This window comes from Suricata suricatta, chromosome 1 (genome assembly GCF_006229205.1).
Source record: "Suricata suricatta isolate VVHF042 chromosome 1, meerkat_22Aug2017_6uvM2_HiC, whole genome shotgun sequence".
Classification (NCBI taxonomy): domain Eukaryota; kingdom Metazoa; phylum Chordata; class Mammalia; order Carnivora; family Herpestidae; genus Suricata; species Suricata suricatta.
Genome location: NC_043700.1, coordinates 112886075 through 112902492, shown reverse-complemented (window position 1 = coordinate 112902492; position 16418 = coordinate 112886075). Strand labels below are relative to the sequence as shown.

The 16418-nt window shown below is 42.4% G+C and overlaps 1 protein-coding gene across 2 annotated transcripts in view; it reads left to right on the top strand.

The window, feature by feature from the left end:
- NFKB1 (nuclear factor kappa B subunit 1) overlaps positions 1-16418 on the top strand; it is a 114919-nt gene that overhangs the window by 49898 nt on the left and 48603 nt on the right. For both annotated transcript variants that reach the window (XM_029942630.1, XM_029942623.1), the window contains exon 6: positions 14787-14935. In XM_029942630.1, the coding sequence (XP_029798490.1) occupies positions 14787-14935 (149 nt within the window). The remainder of the gene's footprint in view (positions 1-14786; positions 14936-16418) is intronic.

The following is a 16418-nucleotide window of genomic DNA, read 5'->3' as shown; positions in this document are numbered from 1 at the left end:
GAGGGATGCAAAACTTGAGAGACTATTGAATGCTGATAATGAACTGAGAGTTGAAGGGGGAGGGGGAGAGGGGAAAAGAGGTGATGGTGATGGTGGAGGGCACTTAAGGGGAAGAGCACTGGGTGTTGTGTGGAAAACAATTTGACAATAAAATATTATGGAAAAAAATAATAAAGGCCGCTTGGCTGTCCTCCCTTCCTCACACTCACATATACATGTTTATCTAATGCAGCTAATGCAGCCCACATGCCAGGCAGGGTGCTGAGTTATGCTCCGTGGTCCATACATGAATGAGATCATTTCTGCCCCCAGGGTTATGTGGAAACAGATGTATACAGGATGACAATACAGATTACCCAAAAGTTGCCAGAGGAGGGACTCTTCAAAGGATGCTCTGCACAGTGTATGTGCGTGTACGCACGCATGTGTGTATCTTAGGGAGGGCTAGGAGAAAATGCAGCCTTACTTGAGATCACCTCCTGGCTTACATACTTACAGTCCCTGCCCCCCATTTGTGACAGAATGCTCATGGCATTTGACAGGTGTATTTCCAAACCAGAGGCTAGAGAGCAGGAAATCCATCTCAAGCACCTTAGTAACAGCCAGTCGCACCAACTGTACCTTTGTGTCTTGTTTGACATGATTTCTGAAAGGGTAAAATAGTGAGATGCTAGAGATCTCTGGTTTGGTACTTAAGGGGTTAGCAGTATTTCTCATTCTGGTGATGTCAACCTAGAGGAAGAGTTCCAGCCTGAGGGATCTTTCCACAGCCACTTCAGTTTATTTTATCAGTGTCTTCAAGGAGACCTTATCACATTTGCAGGAACAAGAAGTGATAGATAATGTAATTTAAGTTCAAATTACTTTTGAAAAGCTGGGTCAAAGAGCTAAATTCTTAAGCAGTTCTATTGAAAGGAGATGAATACATCCAGAAAATAAGTAATTCCACATTAGGCTGCAATAACAGAAGTATGGTATATAAGACCAAGGAGGTGGTGGTCTCACTCCCACTCTTTGTTGAAAGGGCACACCAGGAATACTGTGTACACAGCTGGGCATCACATTTGTGGAGAAATAGAAAGCACCTTGAGTGTGTTCAGAGCAGAACAGTGACAAAACTCAACCTTCTGCAAAAGGGAGTAGTCATTGAACCTGAGATTATTTATAGCCTAGAGAATTTGGTTGTCCTCAAGTTTGTGAAAGGCTATCAAGGGAAAGAAAAGATGAGCTTTATCTTGTCTATCACAAGAGAATGAAATAAAGAGAGGTGAATGGAAGCCCCAGGGGAGAGAGGTTTCCTTGTCCCTGAGTTAGAGCAGCTGCCTGAGGGTGGAATGTATAGCCTCAGGATGAAGTTCATTGTCACTGGATTGGTTTATAAATAAACCAGAAGACTGCAGAGCAGGGAAGCTAACTCCTTTGCTGTCAGAAAATTTCCTTTTTTTTTTAATGCCTTTAAAAAGATTTTTTGCTTAATAAGTAACTTTATAATAAGGGAAATCAGGATTTGGTTATAGGGCAGTTTTCTGGCAAATCCCTAAAGATGATAGAAATTAATACCTTGAAGAACATTTCTTCCAAGCATCAAAGTGTATGATTTCTTTCACATGCTTTGTGTTTTAGTTACTTTATATAGACTGAACAATATGAAGTTATCACGTTGAGGGGGTTTTTTATTTTGCAGGTTTAAAGTCCTGCCATTTTTCCAAACTCCTGCTGCTGTTATTTTCGAGCTCGTTAGAAATTTTGGTGTTTCCCCTTCCTCCTTTTGCTTACATCATAGTATGTAGATGCTACAGTGTGTTGGTTAACCTCAGTCTGACACTTAGGTCGCATTTTCTCTTTTGCTCCATCAATGTCTGGGATGTTAATTAGCCAATAAAATGGCAACAAGAAATCAGACAAAGAAAATTTCCCAATTCTACTCACTCGTAATTCTCCTAATTTAGTAGGGGTTTTCCACAGGAAATCACGGAAGAAGAGTTGAAATGCCTTATCTTATGTACTTTCCTTCTGAAGAAAGAAGCAGTTAATGGTCTTCTTCCCAAAGTGGTCCACATTCTTGTACAGGCACCTGCATTTACTCCAGTACAAATGAAACATCATTTTATGATGTCTCTAAGTACTTTCAGTCATTGAGAGCCAAATTATTTACTTACTTCTTTAGCCAGTGGGTTTCCATGAAAGTAATAGAGTAGATTTTCTAAGCAAGAAAAATATATCATGAGTATGACTGTATGCCTTTAAGAAGAAAGAAATTAGTGACATCTAATTCCAAATAAATTTGAGTATCAGAATCAGAAGAGAATCTTAATGATCTTAAATCAAGTTTGGGTCAAAAACAGTGTGTTGAGAAACTTTATTTAAAAGTAATGTTAAGTTATATTAATAATCTCTATTTTCAAATAATAAATCAGAAACCTAAAATTTTTACTTCGGACATACTTCAGTCATACCTTATGTGTGGGCTGATCCTTCTGATTATTTTTATGTATGGATTAAAAGAAAAAACTTCTGTAGACTAAGAATTTCTCCTTCTGACTTTATATTGGTTGTCTGGTTTTCCCCCTCCTTTGTGTAACTGAAGCATTTCTGACACATCCCCAGAAAAGACATCTTTATTATCAGGACTTATCTGCCCAAGGCAGCACCCTTCTTGAATTAACTGAAAATAAATACTATGGGTACTCATTTTCAGTTTTAATGACAAAAGTTGAAATCTTTGCCTAACATAAAGGTTTTCTTTGTCTCTGAATTTTGATTTTCCATGCTATCAGAGGCCCCATTGCAACAGGTAATTTGAGTGTTGATTGTATGTTTTCTCAGTTTGTAACTGTGGTGAAATGTTTTTAAAATGTTCGCAATTTCAAAATTAAGTTTATCTGTTAGGTTCCTTCCAACTCAGAAATTCTGTGATTTTAACCTTATTTTTTTTTCTTCAGTTTGAAAACGTGATCTTTGGGTGTCGTCCTGTGTGTCCTATACTTATTTAAATGAATCATAGAATTTAAGAGCTGGAAGACGCCTCAGACCTTATATCTAGTAATTCTGCAAAACAGAGAATTCCGGACTCAGGAGGACAGGTGGCTGACGCGGGTCACAGCAGGAACTGATGGCTAGGACCCTCGCTGCTCACTGGAGCACTAAAACTTAGCACCAAAAATTAACCCACATGTTCTTCTCTGAAAATTCGCAGACTTCAGGAGAATATTCTTCCACACATTTACAAATTTAGAGGTATTTCCATGAAGCACAATTTGTTCACTCTCCAAACTGTGTTATCACCCCAACTGTTTTTTCCCAAACCCGGGATCACGCTTGAAAATAAGTTACAGCTTTAGGGAGATTAAAGTTTCCTGATTTTGTGCTCTTGGGATATTTTTCAGTGATTGACAGCATGGACAGACGCGGTGAAGTTGGGACCGCTTTCGGGTGGGACGTGCCTGCCTGTCTCTGGGATGCTGGCCCGGAGCCCTCCTCCGCGGCCCCCCTGGTGGCACCCCTGGTAGAGTGTAAGCAGGGCTGGCGAATGTGAGGTTCACCACCCCGATCTCCCAGGGCCCGCGGCCAAGGCAGTGCTTCCCTCCTCCCGGTCTCACTTCTGTTTTACCAGGAACCGACCTCGCTGATTGTTTTCCACCCATCCCACCACCTCTGCCAAGCCCCAGAAATTGTGTGTCAGGGTTAAATTCCACCTGAGAACTGGACTTACAAAAATGAAAGATGTGGCATCTCTGCGGCCAGTCAGTGTGTACATAGCAGTTATTTTTCGCAGTGGAAAAGCCTAAGGGAGTACAAGTGCTTCAAGAAATAGTCTTCTAAGCACTGACGATGGTGCCAGGGTTCTACGTTCCAACCGTGAGTCCAAGCCACGGGTTAGTAGAGATAGGAGAATTTCGCGAGTTTCTTGGCCTTTTGTCGAAACTTTTCAGAAAACTCCTCAGGGTCATCCCTCCTGGTTATGCTCGCTAGACAGACCCTATCACAGGACAGGAACACTTCTGCAGACAGACCTCCCAGACCTCGCAGAGCTCCGAGCGAGGTGGCTTGGTGGGCCCTGTGTCAGCCCCTCCCGTCACTGCTGGCCCAGGGCTGTGGAGCACTTCGCTGCTCCTTCCCTTCTCCTTGTAGCCTGAAGCCAATGATTTATTCAGTCGTTGGTTCTTTTATTTATTTTTACTTATTCATTTATTTGGTACTGAAAGCCAAGATTCAGCCAGAGTCACTAGTTCTTTAAACAAGTATTGATTAAATCGGTTCTGTGTCTGTGCTCAGGGTTGCAGAAATAGAAAGCATTGAATACTGCCTGTGTCTTCAAGGATCCATCAGTTTCACAGAAGAACTGAGATGTGTCCTTAAATACCTGAAATATGAAAATATTGTGTTTGTTTTATTCACCTCTACAGAGTCAGCACCTGTAACTGCCATGTAGGGACTGCTGAATAAAGTTGTTGTGGTGTTTTTTTTTTTTTTAATGGAAGAATAAAGAACCTAATAGCCCCAAAACAAAGACGGACTTGTAAGAGCCAGCTAGTTAGGTTGGTCATAGAAGACTTTGAGGCAGAGATTGCATTTTGGCCTGGATCCTGAGGAAAAGGTAGAAATGTGAAAGCAAAGATCTGACTAGAGAAAATAGCACAAGCAGAAAAATCAGCAGCAAAGCCTCAGAAGTAGAAGTCTGAGGTTGAAGGAATAGTGGATAATTCTGTCAGCATGAAGACTACATGAAAGAGAAAGGTGAGAAAAAGGTTATAGAGTAGGGCAGGGCCAGATTGTGTTGCACTCAAGAATTTAGGCCTGGTTTTGTGGAAAATGGTTAGATTGCTATGTAAGTTTTAATATAAAAAGGGCATGCTGTACTCAGCCTTGTGCTTTAGGAATACAAACCCGGTAGCCATGTGCTAAGGGACTTTGAAGGGAAAGGCCCAGGGACACCAGCTGGAAGAACTGCAAGGATTCCTTAGGAGTTAAGCTCAGAGTTCAGGCTGAGCTAGATAAACCAAGCCAATGAAAATAGAGAAGAAAGACAAATGCCAGAGATTCTAGGGGTATGACCTGGTCAGAATTTGGCAGCTGATTAAAATGGGAAAGACAGCAGAAGAACCTAGATGATAGGGAGGATTCCTGTGCAGTTGGGTAGAAGGTGGTGGTTTTGTCTGTCGGCAGGTAGAGTAGGTTTGAGAGCAAAGGCGATTAGTTCAGTCGTGGCAGATTGAGTTATAAGGATGTTATGGACAGGAAGGTGCTCTGCAAACAGCTGAAAGTGTTACAGGTGCTTAAAAGGAAAGTAAACACATGGGATTGAAATTAAGGAGTTCTCTGCCTGGCACAGACAATTAAATCTGGGAGACTAGATAAGAAAACCAAGAGAGAGATCGTGGTAAAGATTAGAAGTGGACCAAGGGCTAGATCCCTGAAAAGATTTCTCCTTGGGGAGGAAGGAGAACCACTTAGTAGAAGAGTCCAAAAAGTGGTGGGGGGCAGTTTCTGGGAAGGAATGGCAACACACACATCCCAGGTTTCTGAGAGGTTATGTGGGATGAAGAATAAGAAACAGCTGCTGGGTTTGGAAACATGGAGTCAACCATGACCCTGAAGCACTTATTCATTCGAGGGATAGGGGTTAATCTAGTTAATTTACAAAGGGCTACAGATTAAGTAGGCTCCGGAGGAAGTACAGTGCAGTTGAGCAGAGCTCTGCTTGTGTACTTGGTAAGGAAAAAGAGAATGGCACTGAAGCAGGAGTAAGTGACTTTGAACAGCCTTTCTCTCTGGGTTAATAGAGAAGATGAAATTTAAGAGTCATCTGTATTTCTGTATTTCTTGGTGTAGTGCCTGGCCCACAAATTTGAATAAATGCTAACCTTTAGAATCGTCATCATTGTCAGGAAAGGGAATTTTTAGAATAAGGAAAAGATTGTACATGTTTTGTGACTAAGAGGAAGGGTCCCCTTGAGAGGACGAGGGAAGGGTAATTCAGGGACGTCTGGCGTAAGTTCAACATGAGGCAAAAACAGTGGTCAGCTCTGAAAAAAGGAACAGACCTACTTTCTTGGAATTAGGAGAGGATATGTGAAGTAATAGGGACATTTTGAGCCTGGGGAGCAGTAAGGAGAAGGGAGGTTAAAGAGATTCGCATGCAGTGGTTTCCACCTTCTCAATAAAGTCAGAGGAAATCTCAACTGCTGATAAACTGCTTAAGGCATGAAGACACAAATCAGAATTGCTGTCCTTTATCTGGTGCCTGCCACGTATCAAGAACTGTACTAGACCCTTTAAATGATCTTGTGAAAGCTCAGAGATGATGTATTTGTTACTCACATTATCCAGATGGGAAACCCAGTCAAAAGGACTAAGTAACTTCCCAGGAGCACACAGCTAGTAGTGGGAGGAGCCAGGACTCAGAGCCAGGTCTGTCTGACTCCAGAGCCTGGTGCTCTATGTTGAAAGGCAGCCCAGTAGATTGAGATCTTGCAGGTGTAGCTGTACTGTATAAAGTCCTGCAGGTGGTTATTCCCATCTGTCACCAGAGCGAACATCAAAGAAGAGCCTTCTTACATGAAGAGGAAGGGACTATGAAATTGAGGTGGACCAGAAATGTGAATTCTGGGTCCCTGAGGGAAATAACAAAGCAGAGACTAGCAATTTAAGGCAGGTGCTAAGACTCCAGCACTGCAGAAGAATGCCTTATGGGCAACAGCAGTTAGGATGAAGAGAGGGAAGTGTGGGGGTGGGGTGTTGGACTTGAAGAGGAGAGCTGCTAGCTTGCTTTTCCAAGGGAGATAGATTATTCAAGAGTGACCTTCCCTTCGCTTTCCCAAGGCTGCCTGAATTCCTGCCACTCAACAGTGAGAGTCCTCTCACCACCCTGGGCTCCGTGGCCCCACCTAGGCACCCTCCTACCAACTTAGGCTAATGTTCTGCTCTGGTGTATAATAATCATGTTCTAATTTAAATAGCCTATTGAGAGGTTGACACTGGGGTCTAGACATTTTTTTTTTGAAAAGACAGAATAACAAAAGAAGGAGTAGAATTACCTTATTTCCACTTCCTACTTGATACAGTTTTTATGTCTTAATAAATTGTTGCCTTCCATGAATAACATTTTAATTGTTAATTATTTAATCATGCATTCACTAAAGTATTCGTTATCGAATGCCGACAACATGACAAACATTATTGCAGGCACTGGAGATTTACAAGGGAAGGAATTGATGTCCCTACTCTGATAGAGCCTCTCTTTTAGTTGAGAAGACAAGCAACAATCAATATAAGTAAAATGTGTAGCGAATTAAATGATATTTAGTAGAAAGAAAAATAAGGCAGGAGTAAGGAGCAAGGAGTGCAGGGATGTGTGTGGTCAAGTTTAGACAGGGGTGGGGTGAGCAACGAATGCTCCCCTGAGAGAGGCATTTCTGCAAAGCCTGAGGGGAAGCAAGAGAAGATGCAGGTACCAGGGAAAGGGTGTTCCAGGCAGGGGACACAGCAAGTTCGGGAGCTCTCAGGCGGGAGCTGAGCTCCCCACGTCAGGAACAGGGGGCAGGCTGATGAGGCCTCCTGGCTGGAAGCTGTAAGAAACAAAACCAAAGAGGAAATGGTAGTGGGAGTGTCAGATCACCCGGGGCTGTTAAGATGGAAAGACATTGGAGGGCTTGGAGTTGTTTTTCTTTAACTTCTTATCATGGAAAATCTTAATCATATATACTTGGAACAATATAATGAGGCCCCTTGGACTAATCATTCAGCTTCAACAGTTTCACTTTGGGAGGACTTTGAGCAGAGGAGTGAGTGACAAGACTTGGCATGACGTGACTTGGGCAAGATCACTCAGGAGAACAGGCAGTGGGAAGCGGGGCAGGCACGGGAACACAGGAGACAGGTCACCATGGCTTTAAACTGGGGAACAGCAGGGACGGTGGTGAGAAGTGGTCAGAGTAAAGATGTCTTTTGAGGGCTGACTAGATGTTATATATGTTGTGCTTTGCTAAAAAAAAAAAAAAATTTGAAAATGCACATAGCGTAGCAAGGAAAGTAAGAGATGTAGAAAAGAAGTGGTACCAGAATGCCACTATTTCAGACCAAATCCCAAAAAACTGGCTTATAAGTATACATTTGTATACATAATTCGTCCATAAGTTATGTATCATGTCCTCCTCCCACACTCTCTTGCAGCCCTGGGTAATCGGGCCGTATAAGGGTAAGGATTTATTTTTACTTTTTTAATGAGGTAATGACACCTGTTGAGATACAAGTCCTAACAATTCCTGAAGAAAAGTGTTACTTGGTTCTTGGAAAGAATCATGATTTATAAGCAGCTCTATTAATGTAATAAAACTGAAAATTAAAATAGAACAGACAAAAAAGAAATTTTAGGTCAAAGTATGACAGAAAACTCAAAGTTTTATGTAGACAGATTTTATTCATCTCTCTGTAGTGCATAACACTCTCTTAGCATGTTTTGTTGCATTAATGGCATAGTGTGCCTTTTTTTTTAATGTTTATTTTGGACAGAGAGAGAGACAGCATGAGCAGGAAAGAGGCAGCTCTCAGAGAGGGAGACACAGAATCTGAAGAAGGCTCCAGGCTCTGAGCTGTCAGCACAGAACCTGATGCGGGGCTCAAACCTACAGACGTGAGATCATGACCTGAGCTAAAGTCAGATGCTTAACCTACTGAGCCACCCAGGTGCCCCTTAGTGTGCCGTTTTTATCCCAGCCTACCATGTGAGTCATATACATTGTTGGTCAAACAAGTAGGACAATAAACAAGGTAAAAGACTGTGACCGGATCGATGCACAGCCAGGAGCACCACTGGAGAAACAGCCCTGTCATCAGCAGTGAATGGGCCAAGGAGTATATTTTCATGTTATCCCACCTAACTAAGAACACCTCACCTACTCACGTTCAGAAGACATGGGATGAATTCCAAGGTCCCTCTGTGTCTTGGCTGTCCGACCTTGGGTTATGTTGCTTGTTAATCTATCTGAACCTCTGTCGTCTTATCTGCAAAATAAGGGGATAGTGCCATCCCTGTCTACCCAAAAGGGTCGCTGGGAGACCTAACAGGGAGAAAATGGCCCCTTATAAATAAAAGAGAAGGAAAGAAACTGGTGCCTCCACGGTACAGGCCACATTCTAGTACATCACAACAGCCATCTGAGGTCACATTATTGACCCATTTTGTAGATATGGAGCATGAAGCTCAGAGAGGTTACCCAACTTATGTAAGAACACACAAGTGATTTGATTTCGGACTGGATCAACTTTAAATCCCCTACCTTAAAAAGAAAGAACTAACTTTACCGAGCACCTTCCTACCCTATGCCAGAAACTGTGTTAGACACGCTTCTGTCCTATTTCATTTAATATGGGTTATTCTGTACTTCCTGGGTGCTCAACAGATCATAAAGAACAATAAAATCTATTTGTCATCTCCAGAGAAGATACCTTATGAGAACTGTTATTGTCCTTTTTCTTCCCCTTTTCTCCTCTCCCTGCTCCGTCGTCATCTCCCCTCTCCCTGTGCCTCCTCCTTCCACTTCTTGTTTTATAATTTGACTTGCAACGTAACAGAGGAGAATCAGGGCGTAATTGAATAAAGTCTGTGGCGCAATTTTTTTTTGATGCTGGAGCCTTGCAAGAGGACAAGTGTACTTCTGCCCCCTCACTGCTAACCCGGGGACCTCCTTTCTCACAATGCACACCAACAAAACCAAACAGACAGGTTATTCAGGAATAGCTGTCACGTACCAGCACCACAGTAGGCAAGGCAGAGCCGCACCACACTGGGCAGACTGGACATATACAAAAAAAAAAAAAGATCGTTGAGCCAGCGGTAGCCAGCATAATGGAAAATGTGAGTGGGCTTAGCAGTTGGACAGACAGCTTCAGAGGGCTGCCCAGCACTCCAGTGATAGGAATGATGGTGGTTTGCTTCACCTTAATGTGCCTCACTTCCCTCAGCTGTGGAATGGGATACCACTACTGACCCCACAGGGCTGATGGGAAGATTGGCTGAGTAAATATGCTCCCTTCCCTTTCATGGGAACAGTAAGTTAGGAAGTATTGACATATATGCTCTGGGAGTTTAACAAGCAAGAGAGACAAGCCAATAACCCTTTAGTTGCCAATTGGATTTCACTACCTTCTTGTTGCAGTAAGTTGCATTTGGTGTTCCTGCCCCACTCCAATCACATTCTCCCCAAAAGGGGACAGTAGTGGCTTTTTGTGGGTCCGAGTGGTGAGGAGAGTGCCATGGAAGACTCATAGTTAGGTCTTACCTTTGAAGAATGAGTGGTTTTAGATAAGAAGGAGGAGGGAGGGACCCCCCGAGACGGTGATGAGTGTGGCTGAGGAGACAACGAGGAGGACTCTCACCACAGTTCCTTTGTACGTGCTGTTCTCCATCCTGCGGACACTCAGCTCCTTGTTGTCCACCCACCCCTTCCCTGGTTACACTCCTGCCCTTCTTTCAGAGCTCAGCCCTCATTGCTCCCTCAGAAAGCTTTCTCTGACTTTCTGACCAGGTCAAATCCCCATAGGTATGTCTTTTATGAGGGCTTCACATTTATTTGTGAGATTCTTTGAGTAGTATCAGCCCTACTCTTTAATTCCCATAAGAACAGAGTTTATGTCTGTTTTGCACTTTCCTTGTATCCCTTCACTCCCTGACCTACTGCATGCAGTGCATGAAACTTAGAGGGAGCCTAATAAATAACAAATAAATGGCTACTTTTGGTTATCAGTGAAGTAATAGCCTGGAGAGAAGAATGGGTTTATCCTGAGCTTGCTAATCCTTACCATTAGGTGCCAAGCAATGTATTCACTTATAATCCTCAGAAACAATTTGTGAAATCAACTGCATTAATCCTTTCATTTTAATGATGGAGAAATTGATGTCCAGAGATGTTAGCCATCTTTCCCTGTTTACCCGGCTCTGATTAAGCGGCAACAGGGAGATTTGAGCCTGGCGGCTTGACCTCAGAGCTCTTGGACTTCATCACATTGCTCTGCCCTGCTGCCATAGCAGTAGAGGACAGAGTTAGGTACACAGGTGAAGTTAGCACAGATTCCCGGCAGAAATGTTGGATGTTTCTCCTCCTCCGTCCTGCCAATTATCCTCATCACCATCATCACTTCATGAGAAAAACTAAGCAGAAAAGAAACTACTTCATGTGTCACCGTCAACTATTCATGTGACTCTTCTGCCAGAGTGATGTGGTCAGATCTACTCAGTAAGTAAACTGGACCTTTCAAATTCTGACTCCCGGAAAATTTCAGCCTATTTAATCACCTCATAAGAACCAGTATGAACTTTGCTAGAGCATGGCAGAGTAACTTTAAATAAAAGGAGATGATTTGACTAAGTTTGGTATTATCTGAGACACTAGGTTTCTGGTTTTTACTCAAAAAGCGGATCTAGCCCTTGGTCATCAGTAGGTATTGAGTCATAAAGCTCCTGGAAGAAAGGTTTAATTTCATCAAGGAAGCTGAGAAATCCTGAGCACCTTCAAGAATGATAGCTGTTACTATAATAACACAATTGTTACTAGAAAATTAACAAAGCCCAATAAAATATGCCACATGGGGGAGGGGGAACTTACCCTAGGAATAAAAGTGGCCTGAATTGGTCGTTTAAGATGGAATTTTTAAAAAATCACCTCAGGGCAGGTGTATCATTTAAATATCTCCAGGTAGGGGAGTCCATTACAGGGATCAAGAGGATAATAGTTAGCACTGTATATTGTTCTTATTTGCTGGGCCAGGTTCTAAAGACTAGCATATGTAATCCTCACAACAAACCTATTTGGGGTCCTATTTGAATCTGTATGTTACAGATAAGGAACCAAACAATGCCCAAGCTAGTAAATGGTGACACTGTCTTCAGACCTAGCTAGTCTGCCCTGGAGTACCTGCACTTACAGGGTCTCTCGGTAGCTGCTTACACATTTTCACCTTTGTCTCCCTGGCTTTCACTGAAAAGCTCAATTTGTATGTAAGCTTTTAGCGTTTAAGAACCTGCTATATTCAGACTCTTTCAAAAATAAACCCAGCCTTCCTGGAAGATTCAGTTGCTTTCTGTAAAGTTAATTTTCAAGGGAACCACTATTCAAAGAAGTAAACAGGAGGCTGAATAAAAATAACCAAATTCTCTGTAGAACACATGAATTTCTGAATCAGTTGCAAATAGCTCTCAGTCATGGTGGCATTCTCTGAAGCATGGCCTCCTCTAAGGTAGAATTCCATTTTCTTCATCTGCCATATAACCTGAAAATAGTATCATTTTTTTTTCTGTCCCCTCACTTCGGCTTTCTTCTTTCAGTCAGTATTTTGGAAAGTCCACAAAACCCAGGGGCCTCCCTGTCGTTGCCCTGTGGTCGATGTAAAAACCAGATGATGCCATGCTGACCTGAAGTCTTTCAAATGGATCAAACTGCACATTAGTCACTGGCAACTTTTTCAGGTCCCTTTACCTCAGAGACTACTCAGTTCCTCATTCTTGCCACCCTTCGGTCATGAAGTAATAGCAAGAAAAAGATGTGAATACTTTTTGAGGACACCTCCCACTCTTTCCTTCAATGCTAGTGACTGATTCTTTCACAGTGGGGGCACTGAAGGGTCCCACTATCCAGAGCAATGGGGCTCCGATCGTTGGATTCCTTCCAATGTTCTGCTTAGGTGGAAAGCCTACCTGATTTCACCCAACTGAAGCATTTCATCATGCCTTACACTGTTGCATTTCTGTGCTCCATGCACTTAGAAGTAAAATCACATGGTCTATTTAGTGCCTTTCACTGTTCACTTACTGCTAAAGAAGTCCCTGTAGAATATGTCATCGTAACAAAGGCTGATCTCACATGTTCAAGATCAAGGCCCAGAACTGGCATCAGCAATCCAGGGAGTCTGCAGGCATAACAGCCAGTGTTGGAGCAAATCCAAAACTTCTCATTCCCTGTCCTGTCCCGAAGGGCAGAGGCTTTCTTCTGCCTCTTTTAAAAGGGAAAGCACCGTATGCCCAGAAGGCTTTTTAAGAAATTATTTCTTTGGGCTTTGAGCTGGTGGTCAAAACCATTTAGTCCTAAATGTTCTTTGTGATGAGCTTGGTCTGCAAGGATGGAGGCCACTTGGGAAGAAGCTGACCCTTGGGACGTGGCATCACAGGGTTCAAAAGCAAACTTTAGCAGCAGCTCTGGGCCAAAGTTCAGGCAAAGAGGCCCTAGGGCTTTCAAGGGGAGCTGCATTGTTGATTAGAAAGGATTCTGTCCTTTGCTCAGGGCAGGAAACTTCTCTCCCCCAAGCCCTCTTAAACGCTCTCAGCCCCTTTCAACTTCTCCTCAACTTGCAATGAGAGATTGGATTGGGGGAAAAAACCCATACTGAAAAAATCCTAACAAAACCTTGCCTCAATGGAATATGAATCTATTTGATGATACTTATAGTAGGAGTAGACATGTTGAAAGGGATTCTGTCTTTTTCTAAGAAATTTTATTGGCAAGTGTAGATTCTTCCTCAAGTTTATGTCAGAAAAACTTTCATGAAGGGTTCATGGCTAGATGGGATTCCTGTCTGCTTTCTTTTCCTTCCAAGCTTCTTGTACTGATTAAAATATTTCTAATGAAAAAATATAGTTGGCAGATCCTGGGTTTAGGTTCACTCACTCCCTCAGAAAGAGACAGTCTGAGCTAAGGAAATGGGGTGACTAACCCTTCCCAGTGTTGGCCTGAAAGTCCTGGAAACAACGCCCCCCCCCACACCAGTCTCAGGCAAACCAGGGTGCCCAGTTACCCTTTGAGGAAATACAGCGCATTTTCAATAGCCTGGCTGAATTTATCACAGAATGCTGTCTTGTGGGATTCAGGAAGGTAAAAATAAGACAAACTGGTCAGTTCTGTTAGGATGATTTTAGCATGGGGGCTTTCTCAAGGGAAGAATCTGTGGTCTACTAACTATAGGGGGCTGGAGGACCAGCTAGAGGAGAAAGGGTGTTCAAGCTGTCTTTGCTATAAAATGCCATTTTCTCCATGCTACCTCCTTTTTATTGCTGTCATCATCTTAAAGGTATAACACTTAAAAAGATAAGTTACCTTAAATGGAAAAATCTGATTTTATAAAATAAGAGCTAAATAGGTGTCAGATCTAAGGCTTGGCACATAGGGAGTGCACTTATTTGAATTGAAGCAACGTACTATGACCTGGACATACGTAACTCAGTCGTCAGAGCCCATAGCAGGGAGGGCTGCCGATGGCTGAGGTGTCAGAAGACATTTCAGAGCCCATTCCCTGGCAAGACTCCGTCCCTGCCTGATCTCACGGCAGAGACTTGGAGTACACTGTTTCTGCTCGCCTCTCTCCTCCTCTCTGTTTCCATCAATCCATCAATCCCAAATTCCTCCTCGTGGATCTTTTCCCAGCATTTGTGGCTGGCAGTTGTGATGAGGATGCAGATGAAATGTGTTCTTGGCTAGGAGGAAAGGGATGCCTCATGACTACACGGCACCCGAGATGTGCCATTCCAGCTTTAACAGAACATGTGGCATTATAAACGGCCGGCTGCTGAGCTGTTTCCTCCCCACACCCAACAGCTAACAACCACCGTTAGCATTTTAATTGAACTCCATCCCACCGTTTGCTCATCACCTAGTTTTTAAAATGGAGCTGTGATCCTGTATGTATAGGTACGCCTAATTTTGTATCCTATTTTTTATACTTACTGGTTTGTCCTAAGTGTTTTTTCATGTTGCAGTGTAGTCAGATGTACTAATTTTTTCAATGTGCTTCTTATATAGATCTGCAACTATGTGGGACCCGCAAAGGTTATTGTTCAGTTGGTCACAAATGGAAAAAACATCCACCTGCATGCACACAGCCTGGTGGGAAAACACTGTGAGGACGGGATCTGCACTGTAACCGCCGGACCCAAGGACATGGTGGTCGGGTAAGTGAGGGTGGATGATAATACCACGGAAGGTAGGAGCAGATCCACATGGCACCCAAGAACTTTGACTGAACACACCCCCCTTTTCATTAGGAACCTTCCCAAGATCCTCAGAGGGCCTTAAAATGGAAAGGTGAGTTCTCACTTGGACTCCAAAGTGGAAGATTACCCACATGTCTGGGTTTTCTTGAGTTTGCGCTGGTGGTCCTGGCCAAATTATTTCTAGCACCTTTTTTCACTCTGAAAAGTGGCCCAGAGGGGTTAATAAATTACGGTCACTTCATGTACGGGGCATTTGTGCCAGTTTCAGCAGTATCTTCCTTCTGGAGATAAAGATAAGGACAAATGAGAAGAAACCTAACTCAGGTAGAAATCAACACCTAGTAGATGGTTTTATATTCGGTGATTCTTTTAATGAACTATCAAGTCTGGATTTATAATGTGAACATTTTTGAACATGAAACAGATAGATAAATATTGTTTCAGTTCTATGCTGTTTAGAAATCTGGTCAGGTAAGAAGCCAAGGAATGCAAATTTGTTTTGGCATTCATTAGGCTTGAAATGTAAATACAAAGGGACATACTCATTTAAGAGTTAGAACAGCAATTTTAAGTAAATGAAATATTACAAAATAAATTCAGCCCAAAGGAGTAAGAAATTTGAAATTAATTTTATTTAATTTTTAAGAATGTCTTCTCGGGTTTCCTAATGCTGATTTAAACAGTTCATGATAAATCCCAGTTAATCTGGACTATTCACTCAAAAGAAAGGAATTATTTAAATCAACTGTAATTAAGTTGATGGTAGCATTTCAGGCTTTGGATGCCGATCAAATTTTAAGATGGTTGTTATTGGGAAGGTTGAGCTTTCATGTTCCTAGGTATTTCTTTGTTTGACTGTGAAAATATTCAAGTGTGAAAAACCTAGAGAGAGAGCTTTCTTTTAAGTCACTAAAATCTGATTCTTTTGATGTTAGGGAAAAAAAGACTCTAGATTGGAGGAAGAAGCTTAAATTGATTTGAAAAATTCAGTTGTGCTTTACATGAACTTGTTTCAACATTCTCTTGAAAGACTGGCCTGTTTCCTGTCGTATGTCACAGGAGTTCCTCGTCTGTCTTGGACTACTCTTTACAGTTCCTGACTGACCTAGGAGAACTTTGAAATGCAGGGTAATTGTTAGAGTTTCAGACTAATTGATCACTTAGTGTCTCTGCGGATTTAGCCCAAAAGGCTGCTGTCAGTTTGAAGTGTTGATTCTGTTTAATCTGTGTGATAATCATATCCTTTAGAGGAAATTATAGATGGAGTTCCTTACTAATAATATTTGTTATTATAAAGCTGCCAGTATGTTGTCTATAATTTGGTGTTTCTGTGGCTTGGCTTAGTAATCTTCCAGGGTTTTAGAGGGAACTAATGGTTATTTAGTGTGAGACCTACAGTGAGCAGGAGTAGAAGTAAGTTCCCTGTTTCTAAGGAAAGGAA